We start from the raw sequence: 24329 nt of genomic DNA on the forward strand, positions 1-24329 counted from the left end.
ATTGGCTCCCGGCCCGACGCGCGTCACCGCGGCCGACGCCCGCCCCCGCGCCCCGCCTGTCTCGGGAAGACGTGGGGAAGGGGCGAGCTGGGCACGGAGCCGGAAGCGGCCCGAGCGTGCCGCTCATTGGTCGGCGCTCTGGACAGGGCGGACTGCGATTGGCCAGCGGTGAGGAGTCGAGGGGCTTCAAATGGGGACAGGGCAGAGGCGTGGCAGCCCGTGTCCCCTCCTTCTGCCCTCCACTCTGGGGCGGCCCCGCCCCCCGATGGGAGGGGGAGGGCGGGGAGCTTGGCCAACGGCTCCGCGCTCCCTCAACCCGGGGGCGGGGTCTGGGGCGCGTACGCAAGCGCGCCGGGAAGACCGTTGGGCGCCAGCAGAGGGCGCACGCGCGTGGGGTCTGTGGCTCCCGCCCTTCAAGGCCCGCGCAGCCTCAGTTGGTACCGGGACGAGCGCGGGAAGGCGGCGTGGCTGTGTTGGCAGTCTAGAGGTCTCCAGGTCCGGCCGGGGGAACCAAAGAGAAAAGGAGAATAGGGGCGCCGTCATAGTCGAAGCGAGGTCCCCTCGAGACGTGCTGCGGGACCTCGGCGCTGGCCAGGGGACCTACCTAGAGATAGCCAGGCTCCAGCCACCAAGCTATGTACTGAGGCTCGCAGGACTCCCCTGGAGGGCCCTCGAACCTATGTAGAGGTTGTTCGGGTCTTACCCCAGAGTCTCGTCCGCCTCAGCCCTTTCAGGCGCGCCCCGGGGGCCTCGGAACCTGCCGAGGTAGTTAGCACAGTGAGAATTATAACCTGCCGAGGTAGTTAGCACAGTGAGAATTATAGGGAATACTTACGAGCGTTGGTTTTGTGCCTGCCGTTGTTGTTAGCACTTATAAAAAATACATGAAATAGTTTATTCCCACCCCGACCCACTGAGGTAGGTATTGTTGTCCTCCCCCTCCCGCCCCCCGTTTTATGGTGAGAAAACCGAGGCCAAATAGGTTAAGTGACTTTCCCAGGCAAGTTGGTTTTTGAACTCAAAGTGACCATCTTCAGAGGCTGAGGTCTTGATTATGTTGGTTTCCTGCATCGTAGAGACGGGCCACACACCACCTGCGTGGTGTCACCGCTATGTGTCCCTCTGGGGTCAGTCCTGGAGATTTGCCCAAGGATCTTACAAAAGATGGCCCCTGCCTCCCCTGCCTCCAACTGCAGCACGTTCTTCTGCTTATTTGGCTCCGGTTAGGAAAAGCTTCATCCAGAGCCATAGACCACTTGGTTGGCTTCAGCCTCTGTGGCATTTGATACTCCTGACCACCTTCTCTGGCAGTTCTCCTTTTCTTGGTACACTTCCCATTTTATTTGCCTGTTTCTTTTATTACCTATACCTCCCCTTCTCTGGGTGCTGCTTCTCCAGATTCCACTGCAGTCTTTTGTGTGTGTGGGTGGGGGGCGTTGCTTGGTGTTCCTCTTTCTATGTCTGTTCTTGCTTCCTGGGTGATCTCATTCACTTCTTGGCTCCTACTGTCTCCATACTGGTGATTCTCAGTTCTTAGAGAACCCATAGCCCAGCCATCCCTCCATGTCCCAACTACTTCCTGGGCATTTACCTTTGGATCTGTCAAAGATACTTCAAACTCATCATGTCCACAACTGAACTTGTCATCTTGTACTCACACTAGCTTGTCTTGAATTACTTTTCTGAGACCTAAGCCACCATACTTTTCTTTCATCCCTCACAGCCTGGTTTTTAAGGATGTTCTAAATAGCTCTTAAACCTTGCTTTTCTATTTTTTTTTAAATTAATTAATTTTATTTTCGGCTGTACTGGGTCTTTGTTGCTGCACGGGCTTTCTCTAGTTGCAGCGAGCAGGGGCTACTCTTCCTTGAGGTGCATGGGCTTCTCACTGCGGTGGCTTCTCTTGTTGTGGAGCACGGGCTCTAGGCACGCGGGCTTCAGTAGTTGTGGCTCGTGGGCTCTAGAGCGCAGGCTCAGTAGTTGTGGCACGTGGGCTCAGTAGTTGTGGCACATGGGCTTAGTTGCTCTGTGGCATGTGAGATCTTCCCAGACCAGGGATCGGACCCGTGTCCCCTGCCTTGGCAGGCAGATTCTTAAGCACTGCACCACCAGGGAAGTCCCTTGCTCTTCTATTTCTTTTTCTTTTCTTTTTTTTTTTTTTTTTTTGCGGTACGCGGGCCTCTCACTGTTGTGGTCTCTCCCGTTGCGGAGCACAGGCTCCGGAAGCGCAGGCTCAGCGGTCATGGCTCACGGGCCCAGCGGCTCCGCGGCATATGGAATCTTCCCAGACCGGGGCACAAACCCGTGTCCCCTGCATCGGCAGGCGGACTCTCAACCACTGCGCCACTAGGGAAGCCCTCTTCTATTTCTTTTGCTCGTCAGATCATCACATCTCTCCACTGCTCTCCCTGATCGTTCTCTAATCCAGATTCCACCCTGCAGTGAGCTTAGTCTAAAACATTTATCCAATATCCATCCATGGTCTATTGGCAGGATAAATTCCTCACAGTTTGGTCCTAACCTCACCTTTTGTCCCACCCACACTTCATGGGATTGGGAACTCCCCAAGAGCTGAGACATGTCAGTTTAACAAACATTAAATACTTATAATAGGTGCTGAGGCACCAGGATGACTAAAGCAGTATACTGAGATTAGATTACAGCCCAAGGGGGTGAGGAGGAGGGAGAGGAGGAGCTTCAATCTAGCAGTGGTAGGGCACTTAGAGGAGGGCATTATACTTTATTCATCGACATTCCCTGCCTCTACCACCTAAACAAGCTCACAGTGTCAGCTAAATGTTGAATTAAAATGAAGGAAATGTTTTTAACTGTACTTGGTAACAAAAAAAAATTGTTTGCATACTGCATTCATGTCTTAAAGGCTTTCATTTCTTTTGGATTCCCTAACCCCCTTCCCCAAGATCAGATCTTAAGGCAAACCTCAAAGCAATTCAGGTAGTGAAACTGCAGTCACCTTTGACACTTTCTTCTTTAAGTTCCTGCCATCCAGTAAGCCAAGTCTAAAGATTACTTTCCTTCAGATCACTTCTTCCTTCTTAGTCCAGTCTGGCAAGCACTGTCCTGGATTAACTGAAATACCTTTCTAACTGATCTTCCTGCCTCTAGTCTACCCCACTCTAGTCCTTCCTGACAATGCATGCTAAGTGGATTTTCCTAATTTATTTCTTTTATTTATTGATTATTGATCAGTGGCTCTCCACTCCGGACCAACTTAAGTTCAGGCTCTCATCAGTGTGGACCCCGCCTACCTTCCAGCTTTCCTACTTCTTTCTTTTTTATATGTCACGCAGAGAAAACCTTACCCAGCCAGGCCTTGTGCTTTCGTGACCCAAGTGATAGGGACCATCTTTCCTGCTCCTATCTTGTCTATTAAAATCTTCCTCATTCTTTTAGTCTGGCTCAGGCAGGAGTGGGGATAACAAAGGACAGGAGCTCTGAGTTACTAAGGCAAAGAGCTCTCACCTGCAATATAGAGATCATAATCCTTATATCAGGTAGTCATGGTAGACTGCAAATAAATAACATTTGCTGAGTTCTTGGTACAGTTATCTTTCCTTTCTATCCCATTTACATTTGTCAAACCATAATGCTGTGTATGTCCCCACACACTCTAAAATTCACACAAATTGTAGTTTATGTAAAAATTTATTTGACCAAAATGTAGAAAAAGTGATACTATTACATATGATACAGTTGCAAGAATCTAAATGAAAAGTGTGGGTTTTATTCAGTTGCACAATTTGCTAGTGTATCTCCTGGGTAGTGTGACGCTTAATAAATAGGAGTGAGGGGCAGAGGATTTGGATAAGCTAGAAGCAGGGTGATTTTCAGTCAGAATTGTAAACTTGAGTTGGCTCCCACACTGCTGGGGAATGTGGAATGTTTCAGCTCTGAGATGTTAACTGAGAAAGCAGAAATCTAACACAGACAAAATGTGCAGCCCCGTCTACAAAATACTCCATATCCAGTTTAATCAGGAGTTTCTTGGTCTTTGATTAACTTTGTCCTGAAGAAGGAATTAAAATTCCAGATAAGTAAATCTCCAATTTGCCAGTCCCTGGAGTATAGAGGAGATGAAGTTAGGCCAATTACTTTTTCGTCTTTACTTTGCTGTCAGAGAGGGCCATTCTGCCCAATATTTGTTTATAGAAAAAGAGTCTTAATTATTGATGCTAGCAGTGTTTTTGATACGGCTTCTCTGAATAGGACTGAATTCTACAACATTCATTCCTGCTGAGTGGATGGCCTCATATCGGAGCAGATAAGCATGGGTCATTATCGGAATAAAACATTAGCTCCTCAGAGAACAACTTTAGAGTGAAAGAAGCATAGAGAAGAGCATATCAATTATCTATTCCGAAAACATCTGGGTAATTATTATGACTCTTTTCCAGGCATTCTCATGCTGACTGCTCAGAGGATGTTTGTTCTGCACGGTGGAGGGTGAAAAAGAGCCAGGATGATCAGGTTAACCTCTCTGGTTTATGACTTCCCATAGTAATCCTCCCCCCCACCCCCCTTTTTTGCTCTGGATGGAAAATCCCCACCCATTTTAATGTGACGGTCCCTGGCCTCCTATAGTGTGACCGATGGTGAATATTCTCCAACCTTTTAAATTGACCCATGACTAGATATCGGAATCTGTGTTTCGAAAGTGTGAGGTTGTCTATTCTCCCAGGAACCAAATGCCCTCAGTCTTAAGAGAGTATGCTCAATATGAAATACCCTGCCTACCTTAGGAATAAATGCAATTTAAGGATAAAAATAGAGCTGAAAAAGCTGGTGCCATTTGAAAAAAGGAAGGAATAGATTTAACTGGTGCTCAAAGCTTCTCTGATACAAAATATTTGGTCATGTGTTCATAATTTGCTTGACATTTCCAGCAAAGCGAAGAGGCAATAACAAAAGAAACTTCTTACAAGAGAAGAGAAAGACACGGAGCTCTGGAGTTTCTTTTGGAACAAGACTCTTCTGTTTTGGTTATATACAGTTTAGTTCGTTTAGTGTCTGATCCAGTGTCTGATGTAAGCCCACATTCTCTTCTTTGGCCTGGGCAAGCTTTTCTGGTGAGAATTAAGAATGAGGGAAAAATAAATTAATAAGCATCTTTGTTAAAGGAAAAAAAAAAAGGTTTCTAAACTCCACATTGCCAGAGTGAAAGAGCAGAGAAGGTACTCTACATTTTAATTATAGCAGAACACCGTGGACTAGTAGACACTAAATGCCAAGTTTGGGAGCCAGATAGGGTTGCAAAATAAAATACAGGTGCTCCGTTAAATTTGAATTTCAGATAAACAACGAATACATTTTTTAACACAAGTGTATCCCAAATGTTGCTTGAGATATACTTATGCTAAAAATTTATTCATTGCCTATCTGATAGTCAAATTTAACTGGGTGTTCTATGTTTTAATATGATAAATCTGGCAATCCTAGAGTCAGAACACCTGGATTTAAGCCCCAGTTGGGCCAATGAAGTAAGCCATTTAACCTTTCTAGGTCTCAGTTTCCCCATCTATCAAATGGGGATAATAATACCATTGTGTGGCATGGGGGTTATTATGAGGAACAAATGAGAAATGCTTCAGAACTTATGAAATGCTACACAGATTTTAGTCTAAGATATGGATGACTTAATACATTTTCTCCCTAGTGCTGGTTAATTAATCCTTGAGCTTATGGTAGGGAAAGATAATCCTGTAACCCATCTTTCCTTTGGAGCTTCTGGGAATGGCTGTTTAAATTCCAGGCATAATTGTGTAATTGTTTCTAGGTGTCCATAGCAGTGTAGTCAAACTGCAGGTAAATGCAACATGATTGAAATTTAAGACAGACTATAGGTACATTATTAAGTAATTGAGCTGATGAAACAAATAAAAAAAACCCAACAAAACCCAAAAATCTAAGATGCCATCTAGGGCTGTGCATGACAGAGCATGAGAGAGAACTGGTTTGCAATGAGTGATGGCTGATAAGGACTAGGCCAAGACTTATTAAAATACCAGAGGAAAGCAAAATGCCTCTTAAAATGTGATATGATCAGCTTGGAAATTTTCAGAAAGAATAAAAATGACTGCAAAAGATGGCAGCCTTTCAACTAAAACTACTGAACCTTTCATTTGATGTGGCACTTTAAAAAATCTAATCTAGTGACTATGATCTGGGAGGATTCTCTCAGAGGACAGTTACTTGGGCCTGTCCAGTCTGGATTAACAGAAGTAACTGAGGGCCTACTATGTGTGAACCAATTTCTCCATTACCTCATTTAATCCTCAACAACTGAGCTATCACTTTTGTTTTTGCAAAAAAGCTAAGCAGCTTGTTCAGGGTTGCACAGCTAAAATGGTAGAGCTGGGATGTAAACCCAGGTTTCCCAACTCCAAATCTCGACCTCACTTCACACCTTGCCACTTGGATTCCCTGGCATCTACTTTATCATTAGGTCTGAGACTAACTTTCCCCTAAAGTGTTAATTGCCCTTGAGAATGTGACAGGCCCCCACGCTGTCAACAGGTAGAAGTAGATCTCCATAGCCCTAATCGCTAAATGAAGTTCCACCTAGGTGCTTAGTTATGCAGACTGACTGGATAGACAGGGCTGCAGTTATTTCAAAGGGTGGAGGCTACATATGGCTGGAAAAATCCCAGGAACAAATATGCAGAGAGAGAAAACAAAAAACACCTACCCCTACACAGTTTAATCTTTCCAGGGGCATATGTATAGCAATACGTGAGGGGAGTGGTTTATGCAGAAGTTCAGGGTGGACGGCAGTTAGGAACAGAGAAAGGTTGGAGGTGGAAGGGCATGGGTAGTTTAGGGAAGATGTATTTTGGAGGACTGAATATAAAGAATTGTGACGGAGGTTCCCACCTAAATAAAAAATTACTGGATGAGGAATAACAAGCTATAGTGACCAAAAATTAATGATCTCACTGGAGCTTTTCATGCCATTTTCAGGTTCAAGGGGCAGTCTGGAAGACGGCTTGGACATCAAAATGTCAGTGTTTCTGGGACAATTTAAGGTGGTGGCAGTGGTGGGGTGCAGGGGAGAGCCAGACAGACTATTTAAAATTTGGATTCTCTTGGGAAAACTGATGAGCTTTTGGTCACCATAGGTGTGAGCTTTTAACACCCACACGCAAATTTTATGAGCTGTCACTAAACCAAGGTTCCTGGCTCTAGTTAACTCAAGTATGAGGGTAGATAGATGTTAGCATCTCAGGCAACTTCGTTTGGAACTCAGGAAAGAATCACCTCACTTCCTTTGTTTGGCATTCCAGCAGCTTCCATTCCCTTGCCCTGTTAATGGGATGCCTTTTAATTCCTTGTATTGTTGTTTTCTAAGGGCAGGGTATAGAGGTGAGCTTCCTCCCAGGACTGGGAGCTGGAGAGGTGTTCAGTGAACAATGAAGACATAGGGAACCCCAGGCACCACTCTCCGAGTATATCACAGAGAAAACATGAGAAAAGGAGGACTAAGGAGGCCAAAATGCCATTGCCACTATTTGAATCCACAGATGAAGCCCCATCCAAAGGTAGCCTCTTTTTAGCGATAAGCCTGCTGGTTTTTGCAAGTTCTGCTGACTCTATTAAGCTGCTCAGGAGGTTGGATGAGTCTCCATTCAACATAATTTCTATTTAAGGAAAAACTGCTATTGGCATGCAGATACAGTTAGCTAATACATTTGAGAGCTCAGGCCAAGTTGGCTTTTGTTTTTACATTGTCAGAAAAGAATCATGTGGGCATAATTTTCTTTTTGAAATGAGCTCTTCATTTGAACCACTCACTTTTGGTTGCAATCATGGTCAAGGGCCTCATAGCTACGGCTCAAAAGCGGCAAGTGGAGAAAATGAAAATGAGAGGGCATGAAGGTGAGGACTGCCTGACTTTATTTCTGTCACACAGTCACAGACACAGCAGAAGAAGGCTTGAAAGGTCAAACCAGGAGGCAGGAAACTGGAGCTTCTAGCTTCTAGAAGCCCACAGGAGTATAGGCACCACAGTATTGAAGCAGACTTCAGTATTGCTAGGACAGAGGGCAGCACCCCAGCCGCCTCTTAGAGAGAGGTCATGTCGTTGAGAGCATGGTCCAGCTCCTCGCTGATAGCTTTGTACTTGAGCTTCTGAGCATATAGCTCGTCTAGAGGGCGGAGGTCCCCAGGGAGGGAGTTCAGAAGAAGAGGTACAGGGTACAGAACGCAAGGGTCGGAATGGAGTGCCACACATGAGCAACGAGAGGAAGAAAAAAAAAGTGAGAAAACAAAGCATGAACTAGGAGAAAGTCATGTCCTGTGTAACACAAAAGAGAAAACAAAAGATGTATGGAGTGATTTCTAAGTGGTGTGAAGTTCTGCAGGGGGTTAGCCATAATGAACCTTTAAAAAGAGTGGTGACTAGAAATGGCTAGAGCTTCTCCCCACCAATCTCCCACCCCAGGTTATTTCTGACTTTCAATGATGTCATCCAGTCCAAAGGCTGTACTTTGGAATGGGGCATTTTCCCTTATATGGAAACCTCACTTCCTAAATCAAACATTGGGACACATGGTCTGAGGAATGAGTTCTGTACCCTTTCTGGGTGTTTGGGAGATTTCGTTTGAGCCCCAAGATTCTGGAAGTTCTGGGTTATTTCATGAAGAACATGGGACAGAATTTTTTTTAAAGATGGAACTCTTCAAGAAATTCTGGGATATGTGGGCAGCAGACTCGTAGACTGGAGTCTTAATTCAGGTCTCCACGGTCTCTAAATTTCCATTTTCTCATACTGTGATAAGCTTTGCACTCTCTGGGAGAGAGCTTCTGTAAAAATGCAAGGCATTTAAAAAATGCAAGGCGTGTCAGAAATGAGCAAATTAAAGGAAATTCTAAAGACTTAAAAAGAATCAGCCATATTTGGGTCTCTTTACTCACATGTGGAGCTAATTAAGCAGAAATATTTTAGTTCTTGAAAAATGGCGACCCTAGTCTGAATTTGATTTGCACTGTTCCATTCCAGGGCTCCAGACTTCCACATGTGACATCACTCTGCACTTTGCTATCCTAAAGTGGACGAAGCCCAAATCAGCCTTTCCAGATTCCCCCCAACTGTCTGGGGATGTGCCGTGTAGAGGGAGGCAGAACAAACATAATTATATGGTAATTTCATACCTTCCAGGTCATCAATTGTCTTTTCCAGTTTTGCAACTGTTCTCTCTGCAAATTCGGCACGGGTCTCAGCCTAGGGCAGAAGAAAGGAGTCGTCACTATGAGTGCTTTAAGACCAGCCGCAGGAGAAACCTGAACTAGTTGGATGGAAATCACACGCACCTCTTTCAGTTTGTCAGACAGAAGTTTAATTTCTTCTTCATATTTATCCTCCTTTTCAGAATACTGTGGGAGAGACCAAAACACTGCTTTTAAAAAAGGAAGGGAAAAAAAGCATAGAAGAATGCATGTTCCCTGTTCCTCGGAGAAAAGTGTGTGCTTGAAGCTATGAACCTGCCTAAGAAGTAGAGACAGGCACCTTCCCAGGCAGAAGAAATTTGTGCAAAACTCAGAGAATCTGGGAGAGATCCCTCTGGGATGGTATTGATCTCAAGACCTGAGCTGATAACTCAGGATACACATGTGATGAATATGGTGCCGATGACCGCATGGAAATAGGCTACTCAAGGCCCTCCACAGCAGCTGGCCTAACCTATGTTTCCAACCCCACTTCCCATCAGCTTCCCCAAGGTGCTGGCCACTTCCTAGCCTTATTCTGAGTGTTCTCTGGTCTCCAGCCCTTGACTACAACTGGGCCCCCCAGCATGGAATGTTCCATTCCTCATTACTATCTGTCAGAAGTTATGTTTGTCTTTCAGGGCTCGACTCAGATGAATAGTCGCGAACCTTCATTAACTGCCTGCTATGTTGCTAGATATCATCAATCCCGATTTACAGAAGAGTAAAGAGTAACAGACAGGTTAGCTAATTTGTCTAGGGTCACATGGCTACAAAGTGACCAAGCCGTGACTGGAACCTGACTCTGGAATTTGAGCTCCTGGCCAGCATCCCGCTCTACGGTCTTTTCTAATGTCACCTCCTCGTGACACCCTTCCCAACTTTGTGAAGTCCCTCTGTTGAAGCCCCACTGCACTTTGTTACTTTATCAACCCCTCTACTCAGCTAGACTTCAAGATCTTCAAGAACAGAAGCCGTACCATCACTGTAGCATCTCTCCCCGTGACCAGGGCAGCATCTGGCATACATATGTGGTCTGCATTTATTCACTACCTATCCTAGTATGAGATATACGCCAGGCACAACGCTAGGACTAATGACACAGCTCTAAACAAGACATAGTCCCTGTCCTTAAAAGCTACAATCTAGCGAGGAAGGCATGCGATTATGATAAATGTGATCAACCGTCATGATAGGAAAAGAAGTAGGTGGGGCTACACAGCTGAGAAACACCTAACCTAGGTGAGCAATCAGGGAGGGCCTCTCATGCAGGGGCCTAAAGGATGAATAGGGGGTTGCCAAGCAGAGAGCAAAGGGAAGGCCACCCCAGGCTGAGTGGACAGCAGGTTCAAGGTATTGAAGGTGACCAACATGGAATGTTTGTGAAACTGAAGTTCAATGCAACTGGAGGGGAGTAGGAGGAGGGAGAATGAGGAAGAGATGAGGATGCAGGGGTTGGCGGGGGGTGGGAAGAAGGCCATGGAAGAGCGTGTACGTTGCTCCTAATGCTCTCTCCTGTAATGACTGCTTTGGGTGCTGTTTCAGCTAATAAAGCCCAATTCCACCTCTGATTGCCGCTCGACCTTCTAGAAAGTATTTCTGGAGGAACCCAGGGATTCAGTTGAGAGTGAGGCTCTGTAGGCTCTGTATCTATATGATGATGCTCAGATCTACCTAAGAGGAGCCTGGCCAGGTCCCAGTCTCATTCCATCTCCACCTTCCGGGAGGTAGAGATAAAAGATGGTGCTAAGACCCCATCTTAAAAGGGGGGAAATCTAGCCGCTGGACACCTTTTTCTGTAGGGGAAAAACCTGGCTGCTGGGCACCAAAGCTACTGTTAGCAAATACAGGTCAGATCCCTGATACCCTAGCACGCTCCTGCGTACGTTGGGGGAAGAAAAGAAGAAAGTCCGGCAAATCACCCTCCAGCTCAAGCCAACCACCAACCTTTTCAGATGCAGCCTCTAGCGACTTCAGGTTGTTAGTGACATTCTTGAGTTCTTCTTCCAGGTCACCACATTTTCTGCCCAAAGACAAGGGATTTTTGTGTCTTATCTTACATCAGGCAATTCCCCTAAAAGAAGTTTTCAAAAGGAGGAATCGCACTTCCAGGGGCCCCCAGAAGGAATGCGGGGGAAAAAATGTTAATGGCTTTTTCTGAGACACAGCGCTGTGTGTTTATCAAAACCCTATCATGCCAGGCAAAGGCGCGGCAGGCCGAGGAGTATTTGGAAGGTTTGTAAAGCACTCCTGGGCTCCTGCCAAGTCTGAGGCAACAGGGACTTGTGAAATCTATGATTGATGTGGTTGACTCCGGAAGGTGTTTAAGAATGAGATGGAGGCTGGGAGCAATCGGAGTTTACACCGGACACTCCAGGAAGCAAGGTTGGAGCGGATTTTCGAAACCAGATCTCTCTCAGCACAGCAGGAATGCTCCGGGGAGCTGGATTCCTCACCCAAGTCCGAGGGGGGAGGCATTTTGGTTTTCTGGTGGGGAGCTTGTGGGGATTCCGGTCAACCTTCTCACCTTTCCCTCCAGGAATGTGTCCCAATCCAACAATGACATCAAGAACAAGGCATTTAAACACTGACATGGCACCCTGCCCTCAGTGTTCCCTTAAGAAGGCACAGGGCTTCCCTGGTGGCGCAGTGGTTGGGAGTCCACCTGCCGATGCAGGGGACACGGGTTCGTGCCCCGGTCCGGGAGGATCCCACATGCCGCGGAGCGGCTGGGCCCGTGAGCCATGGCCGCTGAGCCTGCGCGTGCTCCGCGACAGGAGAGGCCACAGCAGTGAGAGGCCCGCGTACCACAAAAAAAAAAAAAAGGCACAGCCTCCTGAGGGATCCTCTCTGGGAAAACGGACTTCTGGGCTTCTCTGCTCTCCCTGTCTCACTCATCTTTCCCAATACCTTTGTGGGAAGAGTCAACACGTGGGCAGCACTGCCCAGGGCAGTAAGAGTTGCCCATCATTCTTTGTCAGCCATGGAGGCAAAGAGGAGGCACTGAGCACTGAGTCTCAGATGCCCGTCCACTTGACCAGAGGCCCTGGTAGGTATCCATTCCCAACACAACCAACTCCCTCCCAGCTCCACCCCCGCCCCGGAGCTGAGCTGGGCGCCACTCAGCCTTGCTCTGCCACTCACAGTTCAGACACCTCGGCACGCTCCTCTGCTCTCTCCAGCTCGCCCTCCAGGATGACCAACTTACGAGCTACCTGCAGAGACAGGAAGGATCAACCAAGACTGACCCCTGAGAGCCACGTCTAGTTCAATGCCCTCCCCCGTGCAGACAGCAAGGCCACGCCCAGACCATCTGCAACGTGGGGCTTTCTGCTGCTTCTCCGACTCAGACAGTCCCGGAGAAAATCTATATTCTCTCCCTCAGGCCCCGGGAAGTGAAGGAAGAGATGGGACCATGAGGGCAGGGAGAAGGAGCAACTGAGCTTTCATGGCCTGAAGACCCACGACTGGGGACCACAATTCCCCATTTTAGCCTAACACCAAGCTGCAGGACAAAAAAGGGATCTGATCACTTGGTTTCCCCATTAAGTCTAAGTCCCCACTTGTCTGAGTGTCACAGAATTTCCCAGGACTTTTGGCGTCGTGGAAGATATGGTTTCCTAGCCAAGTGGCTGTCTTAGGAAAACAGATGTGGACACAGAAGGACAGCTGAGCTGACCAAGAACTTCCTTTAGGCGGCCCCAGGGTTCTCCCTATCACAGATCCATTTCCTCCCCACTTCCTGCTGCTGCCATCTACCAGCCCCACTCACCCCAACTCACCTCCTCGTATTTGCGGTCAGCCTCCTCAGCAATGTGCTTGGCCTCTTTGAGCTGCATCTCCTGAATCTCCATCTTCTCCTCATCTTTCATTGCCCGGTTTTCTATCACCTTCATTCCTCTGCAAGGAGCAAACCTCGTCATTACTTCCATACATTACCGCCTCATCACACACCTCCATGTATCTGCTCATCTAAACACTTCTCTGACATCTACCAAGAACCGTACTCCGAACAGGAAATTGTAGAGCTGCTCACATTCATTTCATCTTTGCCAAATGCCAGGCACTAAGTGCCTCAAACTTCACAACCCCCGCCCCCAGGGTAGGTACATTATCCCCATTTCACGGAGGAAGAAACTGAGGCATAGAGAGGCTCAGTTAAGCAAATAACTTGCTTAAGGTTACACAGCCAGTAAGTGGCAGAGCTGGGATTCAAACTGGTGATGTGGCTCCAGAGTCCATGCTCCCATCCTATAGAGTCTCTCACTAACTAGTAACAAGGGGGACTTGTACACCAGCAGTTACCACGATGTGATCGGAGGTCTGGGCCCAGCTTGGCTGTTGGAATGATGAATTCTGCTGCAGTGAAGTGGTGTGTGTGTGTGTGTGTGTGTGTGTGTGTGTGTGTGTGTGTGTGACAAGGCACTTCCCAGAAGAGAGTCCACAAATGAACAAGGAGGGGAAAGGTATTCTTCAGTGAGACAGAGCTGTACAAGAAAGCCCCAGAGGAATGAAAGAATATGGCAGGGAGGTCAGGGTGGCTGGACCATAGGCTGCTTGAATGACACACTAAGTGTTTTATGCCAAGGGGACATGGAACCACAGGAGGGTTTCAAAAGCAGGAGTGAGTGGAAACCAGAATGATGGATGGACTGCAGTGGGAAGACCAGGTAAGAGGCAGGTACCCACAAAGTGATGGGTGAAGAAGGCCTGAACTGAAGTGGATACTGAACTGAAGTCCACTTTGGAAAGGACAGCGTCCTGGGGATGGCTGGAAGTCTCCTACAACTTTTGACCATGAGATGGAGCTCACTCTAGCCTGCACTGCTTGGGGTGGACAAGGTAAGATCAGATACTTCCAAAGAAGAGGCCAGTGCTGGATAATGTATCGATGTGTGTTGTGCCTGCCCACAGCAGAGGACCATATACTTCTTTTCTTTTTTTTTGAATTTTTGAATCATTTAATTTTTTTATACAGCAGGTTCTTATTGGTTATCCATTTAATACATATTAGTGTACATGTGTCAATCCCAATCTCCCAATTCATCACACCACCCCAACCCCCACCATATACTTCTAATAAATACTTTCATTCGGACTATCACTACCATTCTCAGCTGACTATCAAAACACTCTCCATGCCTGTACCAGTCCTCAAGATCATCAAGTTTGGAAAACCCTCTGCAGTAGTGGAGAGATCAAAGTGACTTGTCCAGGGCCACATAGTAAGTGGCAGTGGCTTCTTGGAAGAACTTAAATCTAGATTCTCCATCTCCCAAGTATAAGATTCTTTCTACCTAAACAGCAGTGTCTAACAGGGGTGCCATCAAAGGCCTCTGGTAAGGTGATACCAATAAGTGAGGGGCTTTCCCAGGCTCTCTTGGTTTGCCTTGGGGAGGTCACAGAAGTGAGACAATCTGGTCAGGCTGGTCTGACTGTGAAAAACGGTAGCAGCTAATCTAGGCCCCAGGCACAGCCATGAGCAACTTGTGACTGGATCCTTCACACTTCCTTGTGACTGCCCTGAGCTGCCACCCTCTCCCTCTATTAAGTGGCTGAAGCAGAGATCTGTGCTTGCACTGGGATCTGTGCCCTGGGTAGGACTATTCCACTGCACGGGAAGAAATTTCCCACTTGGGCAACTTGAAAAGTCAATCTCCAAGATTCCCCGGTTGGTTCTGCTTCTCCAGTGTATGGTCACAACAGTACAATCGGGAATGAACCCTTGGGAGGAGTATACACCAGGAAACTATGGTGGATGGGTCCGGTGAGAATTCTGTTGTGAAGATGTGGCAGATACACGAGGACCAATGGGCCAGCCCACACCATGACCACACAAGGAACCCATTTACCACTACACAGAGACAGCTGCTTCTGTGAATTACACAATCTGCCCTCAGTCCTCCAGAGCCTGCGCCAAGGCGTGCCAGAGAACTTGCCCACTCTGGAGGACACAGTACCCTTCTGGAGGCAGCGTAGCTCTGTCAGTGGCAAATATATTAATGGGACTGGTTTGTGCATGTCGCTGACACACAGCTGTCCAGTAGCCCAAAGCCTGAAGCACTGCCAACGAACATCTATGTAGATGGCCCATTCCAAAATTTTCATCCCCCGCCTTCTCACATCACCCTGGAAACTGATGTCTTGAGAACACTGATGACGAGATGCACAGCGACTTTCAGGGAGAATGTGAGAAGCAGCGTTCTGCAAACATTGCCAATGACAGTTGCAGTTGCAATCTTATATGTGTCCATTTTTTGCCTTCTTCTGCCTGTTGTTAGTTTTCCTTTGGAACCACCACATCAAATGCCCCTACAAACAGCATGATGGTTTACAAGGCGTTGCACCTACGTACAAACCATATGCATTTGTACGTATGTGCACACGTGCAGGTCTGTGTGATCTCATTTGCTCTCACCCCAGCTCTGGCAGGTCCGCTCTACAACACGATCCCCGTTTCCCAGAAGCAAAGGCTAATGCCACTGGGTTCAAAGCGTCCTTACCTCTCGCTCTCATCTGCAGCCTTTTCTGCCTCCTCCAGCTTCTGCAGGGCTGTGGCCAGTCGTTCCTGAGCCCTGTCCAACTCCTCCTCAACGAGCTGGATGCGTCGATTGAGAGCTGCCACATCACCTTCAGCCTAGGGAGGTCAGAGGTGCAGCCAGGTTAAGAAGGAAACGGGTCAGCTAGCAGCAGGAGCCCTCCATTCACACAGTGCCCTTTCCCCCAGCTAACCCGCTTCCCCTGCCAAAGCCCACCCAGGAATCCAGGTGATAAGGAATTCACACTGTGTCTCATCTGGAGAACGTGAATTTTCCATATGATCTTTTCCCCAAATGTCAGCAGACATCCACCACAATAGGACAGTCTGTCAAGTCAATACAGGAGAGAGAGATAAGTAAGCTGTATGTTCCAAGAGGACGGTGCTGGCCTCTCCATGGTATTTCTAGAGAGCAAGGCCACCAGTGACCGGCTCACCCTGTCACATAAGGTCTGCTCCCAACCACCTGAATGGCAAGACAAATGCAAGAATCTGGACCCCTCAGTTACATGTTGGCCATACAGTTGGGAGGGAGGCTGGGGGCGGCCCAGTTGGAACGCCGTCCTTAACCAAGCTTGGCTGAGAGATGTTGGGACAAAAAGATACAAGAAAGGAAAGGAAAGAAAACTTGGTTACAGGCATGGGAGAGAAGTCAGAATGTTGTTAGTGGCTTTTCGAGGTGTTTTCACCTACAAAGAAGGTAATATGGTGGCGTGCATAAAAGCAAGAACTCCAGGATCACAGTGTGCTGGGTCAGAATCCCCGCTCTGCCAGTTTATAGCCATGTGGCATTGGGCAGGTCGTTTCACGGCTTGCTCTGAGCCTCCCTATCCCAGGGCCTGCTTGCTTCATGCCTCTGTGGGGACTGTAAAGGAAGGGTATGGCATTGCACCTGGCATGTGGGAAGTCCCACAAAGTGCAGTTCTTACTGCCATGGTTTCACCTCATTTAATCCTCACATATCTCACCCATTTTACAGCTGGGGAAATTGAGAGATCCAGTGAGGTGAAGTAGATTGGTTCAGTGTCACAGAGCTGGTAGGGAACGGCTTCTTGAGCCCCAGCCCAGGATTCTTCCCTCGCCGAACCTGTGCTCTGAGTCCTGCAGGGGCTTCGAGGCCACACACTTAGGAATATTGAGAATTGGTAAAATGGAGCTCAACCGACGGGAGAAATATAAAGCTACCCTGGCTTCTTCATAACAAGACAAATAACAAGACGAATTGGGGAAGGCTGTAAAAATCAGTGGAGTAATAGAATAAGGCCAGAGTTGCTGAAAAGCGCAGTCAGGAAAATTTTCTTAGCTCCGGAGTCCTAGCAGCAGGGGGAGCAGAAGCTCCCACAGGTGTTTTTGATCGCAACTTCCTCTGAAACATCAGTTTGGGGAATCCATTTAAACCACTGATGAACTATTTTAAGAAATGTCACCCACTCGTTCCAATGAGTGGGTGCTTTTTATTCTTTTTAAATTATATGAATCTTAACTCCTTCAGTAACTGGGGCAGGAATTGACTTCCCCCCAACCCCATGTTTTTTAGTACACTCACAAAATTGTGCAACCAACACCATTATCTAATTCCAAACGTTTTGTCACCCCGAAAAGAAACCTCATACCCATTAGTAGTCAAGGAACTGACGTTTTAGATCATGCAGAGGTGCTTGATTCACGAGTAGTCTTAAAAAAAAAAACAAAAACACTGCCTCTTTACGTGGGGGATTCTGAATCCTGACAACCAAGCTTTGGGCACATTTTCAACTATCTGGAATCGAGACAGTTCTGAGATACATTCATATATGTACATACATACATACATATGTATTTTTGAAAAACTGCTAGTCACTGCTAGTCATTTTTGGTTCCACCCCTTCCTGCAATCAAAGCTTCTACATGCTACAAAGGATTTCCCTTATAAGGTAAAAGAGGCTTGCTAGATACATGTGGCAAAGGAACAGGAAGATGTCGGTTAATCACACAAAAATCTAAACGAAACCAGCTGTTGGGAGGCAGACCCAGAAGTCTGCCACACGCCGGCTCTTGGCTCTCTCTACAAGAGACTGAAAAAGTGCTCCCCCCTTCCCCCCTGGGCTCAATTCCTTTTGCCCAGGAACCTTCTTAAGGCTTTTCCCCTTTCCTGATCAAGAGAAGCATGCCTTGAAAAGTGAACTTTTTAAGAAGTTCGAAACTTTCCAGAAACATCTCTCCTCCCATATTGGACTGTCCCACTCCTAAGTCTTGGCTCACAGCTGAGGGCCATTTTTAAGCAGAAGTAATTGTCCTCCAGAGATGACTTGGGATGAGATCAGAGGGAGGGTTATGCCGGTTACGTGTGCGAAAGAGGCCAAACTGGCTACTGTTGGAGGCTTACACCAGGTTTCTGAGGCCTCTTCACGCCAGAGCAGCCCTTACAGGATTAAATGCTTTGACTCTGGCCAGCGGAGAAACAGTCTGGGGGGCTCTTCCCCAGACCTGTCAGTACACATGGCAGTTCCATCTGGTTGGGCACTTTTTCCACTTTTGGGGTGCCCACCCCGAGTCCCAGCACTCCAGCTTTCAGGGACCCTGGGCTTCCACCCTCTCCCCCAACTTTCTTTCCTCTGAGTCTTTGCACAGTCTCTTGTCCCGGAAAACTCTTATTTATTCTATAAGACTGTTCAACCTCCATTTTGGAGCCTACCCCACTGGTTCTCTACTTCTGTCATGCTCCCATAACAGTACGCAGACACACCCCGCCCACAATGTTAAAATGTTAATCAGCCTTATTTGCCTGACTCCCCTTGCCCCCCCCCCACTAGGCTGTGAGCTCCTCTAGGGGTAGAACGAGGGGAGAAAAAAGTCCAGTAATAGAGCTCGTACTATATGCCAGTTGCCATGCAGGGAGGTTTTACTCCTGAGACCCTCCCAACTATCCTTGGGGTCAGCATTATTGTCATCCCTACTTTGTAGATGGAGACACGCTCCTAGCAGTTAAGTACACCAATACATATCTCTCTCCAGCCCCACTGGTGGCCACCACCTGTCCCGTCCCAAGGGGCAATCAGGGGACGGAGAGAGGGCGGTGAGGTCCCCTCCTCATTCAGCCCCATTATCTGCCTCAAGCCCCGCAACTTGCAGCGGCCGCACACAAAACGATCTTGGGTCGGGGGCCCCATGCTAACATTCCAAGGGTCTTCTAGAGGAAGGCGGGTTCCGCGGCCCGCGTTCCCACAGGGACCAGCTGGGGAGGGAAAGGCCCGCGGCTCGGGACTGAACTTCCGCCCCCAGTCTGGAGCAGACACGTCGCCGCCGCGCCCCTGGGAACAGCTGGGAAAGTTCGGCAGGAACCGGGAAGCCTCGGAAGAGGCGAGAAAGTGCGACGCCCCCAGCTCCACTCCCGGTTTCGGCCTGTCCAACCCTAGACAATGGAAGCTCAACGTTTTCACTCTCACTTCCCGCTCCTAGGTGGAGTAGCAGCTCCCCGCCCTCCCCCGCCCGGACCCCGGCGCCAGCGGCGAGTCGGAAGGCAGCAGGGTGCCCCCTACCCCCTCTCCCTACTCCAGGATCGCGTACACCCCCCCGCTCCGCCCCATCCCCCCATTTCCCGCTCGGCCGGCCCCGCCCGACCCGGATGCGGCGCCCCCTCCCCCGTCCCAGGCTAGGGAAGGAGGATGGCGACGGAGGAACGGGTCTCAGCAGAGGGTCCCAGGTTGCGGGTCCGCGATCGGGAGCGCCGGGGCCCGAGGGTGCAAAGGTGGGATAATGGGGGCGATGATGGGGGGCGACAGCGGCGGGCGCGCAGGGAGCGCGGGAAGCGGGCGGCGCCGGGATAAGGGAAGAAAGGAGGGCGCGCCGGAGCCGGGGGTGCAGGAGCCGGCGCGCAGGCTCTCACTTTCTCTCGCCGCTCGCGCTCGCCGTCCAGCTCCCGCTGCAGGCCCTGCGCGCGGTCCTCCGCCTCATCCGCCTGCTGCTGCAGGGCCTGGATCTTGCGTTTCACCGCCTCCAGGGAGTTGAGGCCAGCCATGGCGCGGAGGCGCACGCAGCGGGCGGCGGGCAGCGGCGGGCGCTCGTCTCGGCTCGGCTCCGGCGAGAGCTGCAGCAGCCGCGCCCCAGCCCCAGAGCCTTTGCCTGCGCCAGGGCCGCCCCCGCCTCTCCCCGCCCCCGGCCCGGCCGCTGTCGGGGCGATGAGGTCACCCGGCCGGGCAGCCGACGTCAGCACCGCTGGGGGAGGGCCTGACGTCGGCACCGCTGGCCGCAGCTGCTGGAAAGTGCCCTCTTTCGGGACTTATTTGGAGAAAGCGCCGGGAGGCGCCGCCTTCTCCTCTTCCTCTTCCTCCAGCGCTTCCCGCCCGCCCGGCCCCGGGGCTCCTGTCCGGCCCTGCCGCGGGCGCCCCCATTACTGGGCACGTACGTCGGAGGCTTTCTTCTCCGTCAGCTCCAGCTTCTCCTGCGCGTCCTTCAGGTCCTCGGAGTATTTGTCCAGCTCATCCTCCGTCCCCTTCAGCTTCTTCTGGAGGTGCGTCAGCTCCTCCTCTACCTGGGGACAGATAGGGGGACGCATCAGCCTGGGGGCCACGTCCCCGCGGCGCAGGGGCGTCCCCCGCATTCATAGGAGTCCAGGTTTCCTCATCTGTAAAACAGGGATAACAATGTTACGCACCACTCAATAAACGCACCACTCATACCTGTTAATGTGACTTTCACATCCTTTCCTTATCCTGGGACCAGCTGTGCTTATCTTTTTTTTGGAGTCCCCCAATACTCTTGCAGAATGGGTCACAGCTTTTGGGAAACAAGTCCCGACAAGTTTCCTACAAACACGCGTTCAATTTTGCAGCCTCCCCAGGGGAGTCTCATACTCTGGGCCTGGGCCATCCCATTTGGGTGTCAAGATTGTTTTTGACAACTTTTTCTGGCAATGTTTGGACAACAAGGAGTGGGGACTGTGATAAGGGAGGCAGAGTCCTATGAAGCAGTTAGAATGTGCCAGACACAGTACAAATACCGTCCCACTGAAGCCTCGTGTCACAGAAGGGTAAACTGAGTCCCTAAACAAGAAAGGGACCTGCCCAACGCCATACGGATAGGGCACTGGAACCCTTGTCAGACTGATTCCAAAAATGGTAGGCTATACTGTGCCCACTGCCCATCACGCCCTCCTCCCACTGACCCTCCACACCCAGCCCCCTCCCCTGGGTGGCCTGCACTGCTGCCCTGGGCCCCCAGTCCCTGTCCCACCCTCTCGCCCAACCCTGACCCCTGAGGCAGGGGGTGTCCCTCTGTGTTTGGTTCTGTCTCCCCCAGCCTGGGGCTCCTTATGAGACAGGCCTGGGGCTGAGGTCAGTCTGGGCTCCAGCATCACCCAGTATGGGACTGGGCCTGATGTTCGCCACAGAACCCCGGGGGAAGTTTGCAGAATGAATCAATGACACAACTGCAAACCCCTCAGTGGTTGGAGCTGGGTCTGAAAAATAAATAAAGTGGACACAGATCGGGTTCCTTTCCCTCTGTCCGAATTCCACACACAAAGTGTGTACGGGTGCGTGGTGCCTTGCCGGCGGGGGGCTGAGCCTTGCACTGACTCTGCAAGGTCTCCCTCAAGTTGCTTCCTTCTTGGGGCCTCAGTTTCCCTGCCTGTAAATCTTTGGCCAGGAGGGTCATGGGCTGCGTACCATAGTCCCGGCAAATGGGGCCTTTGGGCAGGGCTGAGGCAGGATGTGGGGTCAAAGGCCAGTTGGGGCGGATGTCACTGCCCTGGGAGGGGAGCGGGCAGGATGTGGGCAGGCTGGGCCTCCTGGTCCCATTCCCATACTGGAGAGAGAGGGCTTGGAATTGGGACTTTGCTGCAGGTTCCCTGAGGGTCAGGCTGGCCTAAGACCCATGCTCTCTGGCCTCCTGAAGCATAAGGCAGTCCAGATAAATTGAGTCTTTCACCACCTCCCGCCTTTGCCCCAGGCAGAACTGGCCATCTGCACTGTGGGACTCAGGCTTCTGCTTTGGACCTCTGGAATCTTGGGTGCCCTGCCATCAGAAGGAATTGTTTGCCCCCATTTCTCAGATAAGAGCACTGAGGGCTCAGAGAGGGGCAGCAATGTGCCCTGAGTTACAGAGCTAGAAGATGATCTGGCCTGGATTTGAGCACAAGTCCACCCCAGTGGGCAGCTTTGTGGAAAAAAAGAGAACAGAATGAAAACCCAGCTGGAGACCAGAGAACCTGTCCCTGCCTCCTTGGCCGTGCAGGTGGCTGGATGCTTTGAGGAACCTTCCCTTTTGAACTTGTGTGAGCCTTGGTAGAGTGTGCTTTATCACTCACTCACACCTTAGTGAAAATTAGAGCCCTAGAATTGCTTTTTTTTCTGAATTCCTAGCTAAGCCCCTCTTGGTAAGGGCTAAATGATGGATGGAAGCCGGCAGCTCAGGGCCAGCCCAGGATGGGTGTTTGTGTTTGCCAGGGAGGGAGGAGGAGAGTTTGTGGCCGGGAGAACTGGGGTGGGGCTGTCCTGTGCGGATGTGTCACAGGTGCCTAGGGCAGCCCCGGGACACTGGGGGGTGGGGAGGCCCAAAGGGGAGGTAGGGCAGGGCGGGAAAGAATCCTGAGTTTATTGAGCGCTTACACTGTGCCGGGTCCCAGGCCAAGGGCTCCCCCTGCCTAGTCACCCCTCGTCCTCCCATGGTGGTGAGGGAGGCACCACTTTCACTTCCCCATTTCACACATGTAGCCACCGAGGCACAGAGAGGTGAAGGTGTTTGCTCCAGGGTACTCAGTGACTAAGCTATGAGCAAGGCCAGCCTGAGTTCAGAGCCCGCACTTTTACCTGCTGAGCTGGCCTGACGCCTGGGATGGGCAGGGCTGGGCACTTGGTGGCACCGTCCTAAGCGCCTCCTGGGGCTGATTCGAGACACTGATGCTCCTGAGGGCTTGGCAGTTGGCCCCAAGGGTGCAGATGAGCTGTGTGGGGCAGGGCACTGTGGGAGGGCTCAGGACCCCCTTCCCTCCTCTCACTGGCGGCTCTGGCCACCCAGACACAGACAGCTGACTTCTGCTCTGTCCCAAGCCACGGCCTTGGGACTGCCCAGCCCAGGACACTTCCATTAGCTCTCTGATGTGTCCCGGCTGCCTGGGCCTCCTGGGAACCTTGTCCCCAAAGCTCTGGGTCTGGGGTCTCTGCCTTCCACAGGTATCCCCGCCTTCCCCTGCCAGGCTCACAGCAAGGGCTCCCCAGATACACAGAGACACATTGAGATTCTCAGGTTCACCCTCAAATCTCTACCCACCCTAGCCCCCAGCCCTTCACTCAGCTGCCCCTGCAGTCGGTCACAGCCAGCCCCACCATGCACCCACACTTGGCCACTGTCCTCGGGCTGTCACGCACGGTCACACCTGAGTGTGCTCTGACACGGGCACCGGGTCACCCACACTGACACAGATACCCCAACAGGCACACACATACCCTGACACACACGCATGCACGCCAGCCCAAACACACAGTCACCTTAACACACACACACACACACACACACACACACTCACCCTGACACCCGCACATTCCATTAATGTCATGTCAACTTTTGCGCAAGCACACACACAGCTAGCCTCTCCCCCATACACCCAAACCCCTGCTGATACCACCTTCAACACACGTAGACTCACAAACATAGCCATACTCTTCCACACCCACTTTCCAACAATTGCACGCGCAGGCTTCCCTCTGCACACACATTCTTAGTCACCTTCACCCCTCCAGAGAGCTGAAACACACACGCAACACATGTGAACACACAAATGCTCACACACACACAAATACCTTTCACACACACAGCATCCCCAAACCACCCCCTCTAGGATACCCCCCAACACTGATGCCTTCACCCCAACACACATCCACACACCCTCACATTTGCACACACACAACCAGCCCACACAAACACCCCTTTCTCACATGCTTTCTTAGTCTCTCTCTCTCTCATTCGCTTTGCTCCCACTGGCTTTGTTGGGAGTGGGTCCAGTTGGCCCCCTCTCTCCCAGCCCAGGGACCCCTCCAGGGAAGACCCCCTGTGTCTCCCCCAACCTCCGAGTACCAAGATTTCCCAGACCCCCACCGTCGGCCCCAGAAGCTCGCCAGCTCAGAGAGGGTGCTGGGCTGCCCGGCGCAGCCCAGCAGAGACACGTCCGTCACCTGCTTGCACTTCTCCTCAGCAGCTTTCTTGTCCGACTCCGCCTGCTCGGCCCGGTCCATGGCATTCTCCTTGTCCAGCTTCAGCAACTGCATCTTCTTCTTGATGGCCTCCATGGCTGGGCAGGCGGGGGGCGAAGGCGCAGGAAGGGCTGGGGGATCGAGTGAGCGGCGAGGGCGGCGGGGAGGCCCTTATAGGCTCCCCAGGGTGCGCCGCCCTGCTTTGGGGCGAGGCCGGCTGGGCCAGCCACCACTCGCTTGCTTGTTCAGGAGGACTTGGCCAGCTCACCGGCCTCCCCACAGCCCTTGCCTTATTTGGGTCTAGGATTTTCTCAAAGGAAAAAAAAAAAAAAAAAAAGGCCCGACCCGTTTCCGTTTTTAACCTGGTGACACAGGTCCCGCGTGCTCGAGCAGGCACAGCG

General features: G+C 50.5%; 1 protein-coding gene across 4 annotated transcripts; it reads right to left on the reverse strand.

Moving 5' to 3' along the window:
* Nucleotides 1-3651: 3651 nt before the first annotated feature.
* TPM4 (tropomyosin 4) lies at nucleotides 3652-24175 on the reverse strand. Of its 4 annotated transcripts, none has more exons than XM_029217014.1 (9): nucleotides 23911-24175; nucleotides 20145-20270; nucleotides 15726-15859; nucleotides 13005-13122; nucleotides 12367-12437; nucleotides 11170-11245; nucleotides 9328-9390; nucleotides 9169-9238; nucleotides 3652-5084 (listed from the first exon to the last, which is right to left on the reverse strand). In XM_029217014.1, exons 1-9 carry the CDS (start codon nucleotides 24022-24024, stop codon nucleotides 5002-5004), a joined length of 855 nt encoding a protein of 284 aa, XP_029072847.1. In that variant the 5' UTR covers nucleotides 24025-24175; the 3' UTR covers nucleotides 3652-5001. The 4 variants fall into 4 exon arrangements, with proteins under 4 accessions (XP_029072847.1, XP_029072848.1, XP_029072849.1 ...); XM_029217016.1 differs by lacking the exon at nucleotides 3652-5084 and adding an exon at nucleotides 8080-8162 and having other exon boundaries at nucleotides 23911-24058; XM_029217015.1 differs by lacking the exons at nucleotides 20145-20270; nucleotides 23911-24175 and adding an exon at nucleotides 19626-20026 and having other exon boundaries at nucleotides 4548-5084.
* Between the last annotated feature and the right edge of the window lie 154 nt (nucleotides 24176-24329).

This window comes from Monodon monoceros, unplaced genomic scaffold (genome assembly GCF_005190385.1).
Source record: "Monodon monoceros isolate NGI ecotype Baffin Bay Population unplaced genomic scaffold, NGI_Narwhal_1 Super_Scaffold_12, whole genome shotgun sequence".
NCBI lineage: Eukaryota > Metazoa > Chordata > Mammalia > Artiodactyla > Monodontidae > Monodon > Monodon monoceros.

Excerpts from the sequence above, each read along its gene's own strand:
- TPM4 (XM_029217014.1), bottom strand. The coding sequence starts at position 24,024 with ATGGAGGCCATCAAGAAGAAGATGCAGTTGCTGAAGCTGGACAAGGAG. Across the intron at positions 20,271-23,910 it reads CTGAGGAGAAGTGCAAGCAG|GTAGAGGAGGAGCTGACGCA; the intron begins GTGACGGACGTG and ends ATCTGTCCCCAG. Across the intron at positions 11,246-12,366 it reads CGTGCCGAGGTGTCTGAACT|AAAATGTGGTGACCTGGAAG; the intron begins GTGAGTGGCAGA and ends GTCTTTGGGCAG.